General features: G+C 49.9%; 1 protein-coding gene across 1 annotated transcript; it reads left to right on the plus strand.

Annotated features, from left to right (window-relative positions):
* The first annotated feature begins 1,697 nt into the window (after positions 1 to 1,697).
* Positions 1,698 to 10,454, plus strand: LOC142827307 (uncharacterized). The gene is made up of 2 exons (XM_075922120.1): positions 1,698 to 2,158; positions 7,621 to 10,454. Exons 1-2 carry the CDS (start codon positions 2,118 to 2,120, stop codon positions 9,833 to 9,835), a joined length of 2,256 nt encoding a protein of 751 aa, XP_075778235.1. The 5' UTR covers positions 1,698 to 2,117; the 3' UTR covers positions 9,836 to 10,454.
* The last annotated feature ends 342 nt before the right edge of the window (positions 10,455 to 10,796 follow it).

The following is a 10,796-nucleotide window of genomic DNA, read 5'->3' on the forward strand; positions in this document are numbered from 1 at the left end:
AAGGAGAAATACGTTCCCCCACATTCCCCTTGCACACCAGAGCCTAGGAAGGCCCAGGCTGGTAGATTTTGTGTGCTCCAGCCCCGCAGTGGCGGTGGGCTGGAGCGCCAGTACGGAATTCCCAATGCTGGGGAGAAGTCCTGCGCCTCAGGGGCTGGATCCAGGCAAACTAGGGGAGCATCTCACCCCCGGGTCTGAGGCTCCCTACCCTTGCTTTATAATAAGGCAATAAATGCATGGTCAAGGACTCTCAGGGTATGTCTATACTTGCACCCTAATTTGAACTAGGGATGCAAATGTTGGCATTGGAAATAGTCAACGAAGTGGGGATTTAAATATCCCACGCTTCGTTAGCATGATCTCGATTTTTGGAGGAGTAACGCAAGTTCGAACTCACACGTCCCGGCGCACACTTCCTGGTTCGAATCAGCTGTGAGATCGAATCAGCGCGCCGGTGAGATCATGCTAACAAAGCGCGGGATATTTAAATCCCCGCTTCATTGACTATTTCAAATGCCTGCATTTGCATCCCTAGTTTGAACTAGGGTGCAAGTGTAGACATACCCTGTCAGAGATTTAGATGCTGGCTTTTTGCTTGTTTTGCTGCTCACACTATGATTTCCTTATGGAGCCACAACTCACAGCTACAATGAAAGGGCAAAACAAAAAGCTTTTGTCTTGCATGAAGTTTAATGAGATATTTAATCAAAACCACTTCATCTCTGGCAGAATGCTATTAGTGGCTAAAAATCCTGCTCTAGTTTTTTTGCATGCTTTTGTTGTTCAGCAGTTCCTTGCTATTGTATTCTGTAACAGGGTGTAAATCAGGAGTCTCAAACTCCCAGCCCACGGGGCCGGTCCCATCTGGAGCAATTACACAATCCAGCCCAGGACTTCCAGTGGGCTAGGAGGGGGAGGGAACTATCCATTACCAGCCCCCATGCACTGACCCTTACCACTATCACCCTATCCTCTCATCCCCCAAGCATGTGGCTTTGGGGATTACTGGGGAGGGGCCTGGAATGCTTGGCAGCAGTGGTCATGCCCCTCGCTCCCCCGCACTCGCCTACAGCAGCAGGCACTGCGGAGAAGTGGAGTGCAGTGGAGGTAGTGTGCCTGGCTAGAGCACTCTACTTCCCTGCAGAGTCTTTCACTGTGGGGCTTGTGGGGGGTATGGTCTCTGCCACCAGGCCTCCCTGGCGATCCTCAAAGCAGCATGCTTGGGGACAGGGTGCCATAGGAGGAAGAGGACAGGACAATGTCGGAATAAGCCCCTGGCTGCCAAAGGTCCCAAGCCGGATTGCGCAATCACTTCCGTTGGGTCTGGCCTGTAGTCCAGGAGTCTGGGACCCCTGCTGCATTGGGATAAATCAGAGGGAGAGGGGAGAACCAGCTATATTTGCAGAAGTAAAGGCAATGACTGGATGAGAATAACTCAGATAGCCAGAGCTTTTCCTCCTCCTCAATCCTTGTGGGGTTTTTGAGCCCTAGCACTTAAAATTATGGCACTGCAACTTACCCTCCCCCCCAAACCAAAGTAAGTCACTATGGTCCAGCGTCTCATTGGTGTGTAGGCACTTAACGTAGGTGAATTCTGAATAAAAATATAGGACTCTGATGTTATGTCATACTAACAGGTGAAATTTGTTAATTCCAAACAAGACAGAAGAGGGATTGAAACATCCCTTTTATGTTGGAGGCAAAGGAGAAGTAAGGGGACAGTTAAAATGGTGGTTGTTCTTTCTCACCTGTTAATGTTATTTGGTTCCTTAAACTGTTGGAGTGTTGTCTGTTAACCCCCTACCCCTTCCCTGAGTGAGTGCAGAAGAATGTCTGAGGTAAACAGCAGGAGTAAACAACAATGCACACGGCCCCCAGCAGGGTGTGCACACGGCCCCCAGCAGGGTGTGCACACGGCCCCCAGCAGAGAGTGCACACGGCCCCAAGAGGCCTAGACTCAGAGGCTGCATGTGGCTGATCCTTGAAGGAGAGAGGGACAGAGAGGGAGAGAGACACAGTGGTGGTGGACTATCAAGTGAAGCCTCCCAGAACGCCCTCTGCTCGGATCGCCTGGCCAGCGGACCAGCTTAGGAGTCAACTTGGGACGATTAAAGAATATGAACTGCCTTCTGCTCGCCTTATCATCCTGCCTGGGACTGTAAGTGTGATTGAATGTATGAATGAGATTCCCCTCCCCTCCCAGTTTTAGTTGAATAAAAAATCCTTTACACTCCCATGTGGTGATCCCCTCTCCTTAGTATTTAAAGCAGTTGCAATCCTCATCCCCTTGCAACATTTTTGGTGGAGATGCCGGGGAGGAGGGGATAAGTAAAAGTCCTTTCCCCACGGGAAGTTGAGACGGTGAACTTTGGGGGACTGGGGTGCGTTGAAACGTGGTAGGCTAGCAACCCACGGCACACAGTTCAGGTTCCCGACAACAAGATGCCCATTTGGGGTAAAGGAAAGGGAGGTGTAAAGGACTCCCAGAAGGGAGGAGAAGGGTGGAGTGCAGCACCTACGCCCGGACCCCTGAGGGAATGGATCCAAAGTAAAGGGGCTGACCCCTGGACTCAAGGGGCGGTGCTCTCTGGTGCTTCAGTGACTGATTTGGAACTAATGATGGAAAAATATGTGTTGTTGTATAAGCCAGACAAGGGAGGTAAGGAGAGAGCAGCTGCTTGGCTGCTATGGCAGGCAGTACATCAGTGGCAGGCAGCTAAGAGTCAGCTAGCACAGGATGTGGAGCAGTTGAAGGAACAGAAGAAGGAACTGGAGAAAGAACGAGATATGTGGAAAGCTCAGGCGCTTACAGCCAGCGCCCAAGCCTCTTCTCTTTCTGTTGCTGCCATACAAGTGGCAGCTGCAGAAGAAGAACGGGAGCATGTCCAGGAGGAGAATAGAACTTTAAGTGAAAGGGTGCAGTGTCTCAAGGAGTTAGTTTTGGGAGAGAGTAGGCCAGAGGGAAGGCTGCTTTCTAAGGGAAGAGTAGCAGCTTTAGGGCTTCCTAAGAGAAATGATCAATCCCTAGACTGGGGTGAAGATTGGGATGGGGATACTTGGGGTGACCTAGATCGCCCAGATCCAGACCCTGGAGGGCCAGATCTCAGACATAGGGTTGCAGCGATCCGGAGGGTGGTCCGGACTTATGGGCCCACGCCCCAAGGGGGAGGAGAGGCCCCGAATATTGGGCATACAGTGGCAGAGACTGAGTTGACCCCTGCACAGGCGGTGGAGTTGGCCAAAACCTTAGGAGGACCCTCTCGTTCTGGGTTCAGTGGATGGTCCCGAGATCTAGTGACTTTGTGCCTGGATCAGAGCCTAAATATGACAGAGGCTCGGCGGGTACTCAAGGCTGCATCCGGATTGGGAGGGGACTTAGCAGGGGTAGCCCGACAGCAGGCCTGTGATACCACACATAAAGATATATTTGAGATGCTGATGGGAATGACATCAGCTGTGGGACCACGAGCATTGCTGGCGGAACTGGTTTCAGCAGCTGCCACACCGGGGGAAGACCCCACTAGGTTTGTGGAAAGGATGGTTCTCCTGGCATGTCTGTGTGGTCGGGGTGTGCCTGTTGCAGCAAGAAGTGGTACCCCCACATCCATAGCCCAAATAGCTTTACCTGTTGACGAATTAAGGCTAATTGCACAGGGGCTCCCAATGTATATACAGCAGGCAATAGGGAGATGGAGGCCTGGGGAACCTGCAGACGTGGAAGCCTTACTGGATGCCGTCCGACAGGCTGCTCTTGTCACACCAACACCCACAGGCAAGCCCTCTAAGGTGGCAGCGGTAGAGCATAAGTTACAGGACCCCCGTCCAAGGACCCGAAAAGGGCCTTCCCGCCTACGTAACGAATTGTGGCGGGCTTTATTGGAAAAGGGGGAAAATATGGACAATTGGCATGGGAAGCCAACAGAGGAATTGATGCTGAGATGCGTCCATCTAGGAGTTCCCCTTCCCCGGGGAGACCCTAAAAGGGTTTCTTCCCCTGATGACACCCGGTCAGCTGAGAACCACCGGCTGACTCCAACCCCATAGGGAAGCCCACAGGAGGACCGGCGTTCGGAGGGCAGATGGCAATGGATTGCCACTCTGTCCACCGATACAGGGGGACGCCTTATGGTCCAAATGAGGGTGGGAAGGGCGCGAACCCCTTGTGCAGCGCTAGTGGACACTGGAGCCGCTGTGTCCCTTCTTCCCTTCAGACCTCCTGAATGTTTGGTAGTCCAGTCAGTTGTTTTAGCTGCTTATGGGGGTCAAGAAGAAAAAGGACGGGTCTTGTCTCCCACCCGATGGGAGGTGGCAGACCTCATCTCGGTGTTACCATGGGTCCAGTCTAACTTAATAGAAGAGCCAATTGTGGGGATAGATCAATTAAAGGAAATGCAATTGGTGGTAGACTGTGCTAATCGTGGTTTGTGGCAGGTCCCTAAGAGAGATTGGAATCCAGAAGCACTAGGAGGTGTCTCAGGGGTGTTAACTCGCTCAATGCTGGGAGTTGCTTCTGTGAATGTTCCAGAGGATGATGAGTGGTGTTATAGGGTCCCTGGAGTTTGGGCTACAGATAAATATGATTGTGGCTTATGGAAGGGAGAGCCTATTGTGATTAAAGGCCCTCTGGTCGCTCCACAGCGGCAATATAAATATCCAGTAGAAGCTGAACAGGCAGTCGGGGAAATTATTGAGGCTTTGAAAAAACAAGGGGTAATTAGGGAGACCACCTCTCCATTTAATTCCCCTGTCTGGCCTGTTCGTAAGGCAGATGGCAAATCATGGCGATTGACCATTGATTATCGCCGAATTAATGCAAATACTCCACAGCGAGCCCCAATAGTGGCAGATATGACCTCCTTATTAGAAAGCATGCCACCTGAGGCGAGATGGTTCTCGGTGGTCGATCTGGCTAATTGTTTCTTTGCATTGCCTTTAGCACCTGAAAGCCAGGACCGCTTTGCCTTCACCTTTCAGAACCGACAATATACGTTTACCCGAGTCCCGCAGGGTTTTCACAGCTCTCCGACACTAGCACACCAGGCTGTGACAGCCACTCTTAATAACCTGGGACCCTTGGATCAGCCCTGGGTGGTGTCTTATGTAGATGACATTTTAACCATGGGGACAGAGCGGCAGGAGACCCAAGAACGTACAGAGAGGGTTCTGCACGTCTTACAGGAAGCTGGTTTTAAAGCCTCCCGGGAAAAAGCCCAGCTAGTTCAGCCACAAGTCACATACCTTGGGGTACAAATATCAGAGAAGGGACGGCAGGTGTGTCAAAAACGGCTGCAGGCACTGCAGACTCTCCCAGTGCCCTCTGATAAGCACCAGCTTCAGATGGTTCTGGGCTCCTTCAATTTTGTTCGTGCACATGTCTGGGACTTTGCCAATTTGGCCCGGCCCCTGTATGCCCTTCTAAAAGAGGGTGTGCCTTTTAAGTGGGGGGAAAAACAATCCCAAGCTTTTGCAGCGATTAAAAAGGGGGTCCTACAGGCAGCTGTGCTGGCCACCCCCAGGGTAGGCTTCCCCTTTCAATTTAGGCTTGCCACCTCACCCCAGGCTTTGGCCGTGGCAGTGTTCCAAGCAATAGGGGCAGAACCAGCTCGCCCTGTTGCCTATTACTCCCGGGTTCTGACCCCAGTTGAACAGAAGTTTGGTCCCTGTGAGAGGGAGTGTCTGGCAGCTGTATGGGCCCTGGAGGTATCTGCTGCCATGATAGGGGATAGTCCCATTGTCATTCAGAGCTCCCATACACCTCTGCGATACATTTTGTCAGGCAAACTTATGGGGAGTGGTGTGAGCAACCCCCGATTAGCACAGTGGACCCTAGCCTTAGTCAACAGAGGAGTGCAGTATCAGTCCACCCCAGGAGCAGCTACGGCAGCCGCAGGTCTCCTGTCAAGTACAGGAAAGACCCATGAATGTCCGTTTCAGGTACCAGAACAGGCTGTTCCACAGGTCACCTCCTTAGAAGAAGCCCAGACAATCACTCACCCAGAAAATATTTGGTTTACTGATGGGTCAGCAACCCGAATAGATGGCAAACTTCATATCCAGTCAGCATGCCTTAATTTAATGGATCGCAGCTTGGTCCGCAGTTGGGCCACTGGATCAGCTCAGCTTGCTGAGCTTAAAGGCCTAGTTGAGTGTTTGAGACTTTGGTCAGAGAATCTGGGACCACTGGTGGTTTTTAGTGACTCAAAGTATGTAGTGGAAGGGACCAGGAACTGGATGTGGCAGTGGGCCCGTGATCAGTGGAGAAGTGTGGATGGGAAACCACTAGCGCATGCAGAAGATTGGCAGGTTGTGTATAAATGGGTCCAGGCACATCCAGGACAATTATATCTGACCCATGTAGGAGGACATCAAGATCCAGAAGGGTCCCCTGAGGCCCTTTGGAATAATAGGGCAGATGCATTGGCTAAGTCACCAGTAGTGTCAGCTGTTACTACCCGAGGTGCTCTGCGTAAACAGTTAAAGGAAGCAGGCGACCCCTCTGAGTTCCCAGTGTCAATTCCTGGAAAATGGGACCGGCAGGATATTATATGCTGGGCTCACAGTTTGGGACATGAGGGAGTAGAAGCTACATACCAGCGTGTGCGGGAGATAAGCCGATGGCCGGGTCAGAGGAAACAAGTAGAGGACTGGGTAAGCAACTGTCTGGTGTGCGCCATGTATAATGCCCGAGCAGGTAGTGAGTCAGAGGAAGTGCTGCCATTAGGACATCAGCGCATTCCGGAGGGGCCATGGTCCCGTGTTCAGCTTGATTTTATTGAGGGTCTTCCCCCTGGCCCACGAGGGCAAACTTGTTGTCTAGTGATTATAGATGCCTTCAGCGGCTGGGTAGAGGCTTTTCCTATGAAGCGACATACCGCAGCAGACACTGCCAAGATAGTTTTTAGAGAAATCATTTGCCGATTTGGTTCTCCAGGAATCTTTGACTCTGATAGAGGGCCACAATTTGTCTCAGAAATGTGGGGAAATTTGTTGGGGGCGTTAGGTATTAAACGCAAATTGCATATCTCACGCCACCCTCACAGCTCGGGACAAGTTGAAAGAATGAACCGTACTATTAAAGAGGCATTGGGGAAGGTATTAGAAGAGCAAAAAGGATCATGGGTAGAGAAGCTCCCCTTAGTTCTGGCAGTTCTTAGGAGCAAAAACAGGTTGAATTCCCATTTGTCCCCATATCAGCTGTTATTTGGTACCCCGATGATCCTTCTCCGATCAGCTCCAGGGGACAATAAACCCCTGGAGGATCGCCCCGAGGATTGGATTCGGTGGTATAAGACGCTGGTGGAGGAAAAACCCTATATAACCCATCAGCTACAGGAGGCCATGAACAGAGCAAGAGCCCGAATGGACAAGGGGCGGCGGGAGGTGAACCCATGGGATGTTGGGACTCGAGTTATGTATTGCAAGTTCTCAACCAGACCCCTTCAGGCAAAGTGGGAGGGCCCATTCACCATTGTAAATCGGGCTGGGGACACAGTGTATATGATAGACAAGATCCCTGAAGGCAAATGGGTTCACCGTGGTCAACTGAAGCGAGTGTCAGCGATTCAAGAAAACTACCATGCTTTATGTTAATCTGGTTATGTGAGTTTTCTTTTAAAACAGATGGTGCCAGTATCCTGGAGCTCAAGGGCGTTTGGACTTGCAGTTTTTCCCACCACCTGCAGAACGGACCCCATGGTGGAATGAGACAACAGGCACGCATGTGAACCATTCCAACATTAATTCAACTCTGTGGTGTAAATCAGTAGACAAGTATCCATCCATTCCTTTAAGGCCTTTTTTGCAAATTATTGCCTCCACTGCTGATGGAACCGCCTTACCCATAATTGACCCATGTGGCCACTTAGGACCAAATCGGGGAGGGAACCCATCAAGAATAGGAGATTATTATAATACTCGTCTACACACACGATGTACACCTTGGGTTCCATGGGTAGGCCCAGTAACCCTTCAACTGATCTGGCGGAATGGCAATGGATCTTTTGCTGACCCAAGCAACTCTATCTGGTGGGAGGGAATCTGGAAGCACACTAATATGGTTGCACGAACTACAACTTGTGATTGGTTCAACCGGCTTCGAGCCCAGCTTCAAAGGTGGGATCCCACTACTTCCTCCATTTTTCTTTCCACCAACTTGAGCTCACAGCAGCGGGTGATTTTGTGGTCCCAATGGTGGGATAGCAGTGTCCAAGTGATAGAGCCATGTGTCAAAGGTATTCTAAACTTATATGTAAACTGTGGAGGCCAGAACCGCAGATTTAGAGGATGGCTGTTGCAACTGCGGGGGGGATGGGTACCTGGCCGGATAGTCCCGCGGGCTCCGCCGTCACCTCTAATTTGTGCCCAAATTCCCTCTCTACAGGCGGAAGCGGTTACGGTGGCTCAATTGGTTTTGTATCGGATTCAATTTGACATGTCTTTAATTAATGTGTCCACCGTGTGGCCCAATTGTTCTCGCCTGGTAGAAGCATGGTTGAAATTAGCTCTTAACCCCCCTTACCGTGCTAAGCGGGATTTGGGAGGGTGGGTTTTGGGAGGTTTGGGCACGGGAGCAGGCATTTTAAATGCTGTAGATATTGAAGTAGTGGCCAACAAGTTATCTGCCACAGGGTCCCTATTTCAAAAGGCCCAAAAAACGGCTGCGAGTATTTCAGAGGACTTGGCAGCTGGGCAGAGTCTTGTTGCCTCAATGGGGGTTCTACCCCTCCATCTGTTAACTAATACCCTTTCGGCTTTGGTAAAATCTTTTGTCAATCATTCTTGGGCAGAACAGTGTTTAACAGTTCAGCAAGTTTTGTTTGTAAGCTGGTTCCAGCAACGTACCCTCCTAGACCAGGGTTTGGTTCCAGGGGTGGTGCAACAGCATTTTACTGAAATCGATTGGAAATACGCTCACCGTATATCCTATGTGCCTAAGGGGCCATGGACAGGGGTTTTGTCATTATTGGCAGTTCCCCAAAAGTCCCCACACTTTACCCTGTGTACCCTGGTTCCTATGCCCCAAGCTTTAGGACCGTCTCTATGGATTCCCCGTAGTGTTCACAGCCATCACCACCCACAACTGGGGTTTTTAAATTTAGGCAAAGAGTGTGTAAGCCCAAGCTTTGGTCGATGGATATGTCCTGCCAAAGCACCAGCCAAAGATGACTGTTATTCCCCATGGGATGCCGAAACCATGTGTGTGTTGCAGCGATTACAAGAACCGGTAGTGGTATTGACCCCTAGTCCACTATTTATGTGCGTGGTTCGAGCAAATTTATCTACTGCAGTGGTGTGGACCCCATCTTCCAATGCTTCTTGGTGTGCACCCAGTAATTATACTTGTTGTGTATCTAACGTTATCGGGGTTGTAGTGGATGGTATATTTTCACCTGCCTTATTGCCTCCCCCAGTTGAGAATTTGGCTATACAAGCAGTTATATGGTCATACCGACCCCCCCCAAGCATTAACTTTGCTGTTTGGGCTGAACTACAAAAGGATGCCCAACATAGTCTTAAGAAAGCCAAAGCTGTAGCTCAACAAATTAAAAATAAAGAAATACACATTATTCAACAAAGTAAACGCCTCGTAGAAATAGGGGATGAGGCTGTTCAAATTACTCAACATCATTGGTGGGACATTTTTAAAGGGTGGTCAGGATCTGCCAGATCTATCCTACGAGTTCTAGTCCACCCTATTGTAGGACTCTTGTTATTGTTAATTGTGTTCTTTATTGTATTTTTATGTCTATGTTGTTATACTCGTAGATTGGTAAATAGAGTAGTACGCCTTCAACAGGTAACCTTTGCCCTCCAACGACATCACCTCATGGGATGATCAATAGATCAAGGGGCGGGGTGTTGGAGGCAAAGGAGAAGTAAGGGGACAGTTAAAATGGTGGTTGTTCTTTCTCACCTGTTAATGTTATTTGGTTCCTTAAACTGTTGGAGTGTTGTCTGTTAACCCCCTACCCCTTCCCTGAGTGAGTGCAGAAGAATGTCTGAGGTAAACAGCAGGAGTAAACAACAATGCACACGGCCCCCAGCAGGGTGTGCACACGGCCCCCAGCAGGGTGTGCACACGGCCCCCAGCAGAGAGTGCACACGGCCCCAAGAGGCCTAGACTCAGAGGCTGCATGTGGCTGATCCTTGAAGGAGAGAGGGACAGAGAGGGAGAGAGACACAGTGGTGGTGGACTATCAAGTGAAGCCTCCCAGAACGCCCTCTGCTCGGATCGCCTGGCCAGCGGACCAGCTTAGGAGTCAACTTGGGACGATTAAAGAATATGAACTGCCTTCTGCTCGCCTTATCATCCTGCCTGGGACTGTAAGTGTGATTGAATGTATGAATGAGATTCCCCTCCCCTCCCAGTTTTAGTTGAATAAAAAATCCTTTACACTCCCATGTGGTGATCCCCTCTCCTTAGTATTTAAAGCAGTTGCAATCCTCATCCCCTTGCAACATTTTTAAATTAGAGGGAACTGGGGATCGAGAAGGGAAAATTCTGCAGAGAAAATTATAAAAATAGCTGAGCTTGTGGAGAAAATTTAGTCCAAACTGGTATAAATCTTCCAGCAAGAGAATTAGATGTCTCTGCTGTTGTATAAATGGCAATCTCTTTTCTTTCTAGAGCCTCATCTGTAGGGCTTCAAAGTGAGCAGGAGTTTTGGAGGCACAGCATCTTGCATATAGAATAGTGATCGAAATGTAGCCGTGTTAGTCTGGTGTAGCTGAAGCAAAATACAGGACTATGTAGCACTTTAAAGACTAACAAGATGGTTTATTAGATGACGAGCTTT

The sequence above is a fragment of the Pelodiscus sinensis genome, chromosome 2 (genome assembly GCF_049634645.1).
Source record: "Pelodiscus sinensis isolate JC-2024 chromosome 2, ASM4963464v1, whole genome shotgun sequence".
NCBI classification, from domain to species: Eukaryota; Metazoa; Chordata; order Testudines; family Trionychidae; genus Pelodiscus; species Pelodiscus sinensis.

Coding starts and splice junctions, on each gene's coding strand:
- LOC142827307 (XM_075922120.1), top strand. CDS start 2,118: ATGAACTGCCTTCTGCTCGCCTTATCATCCTGCCTGGGACT. Junction 2,159..7,620: donor TTATCATCCTGCCTGGGACT/GTAAGTGTGATT, acceptor CTTTTAAAACAG/ATGGTGCCAGTATCCTGGAG.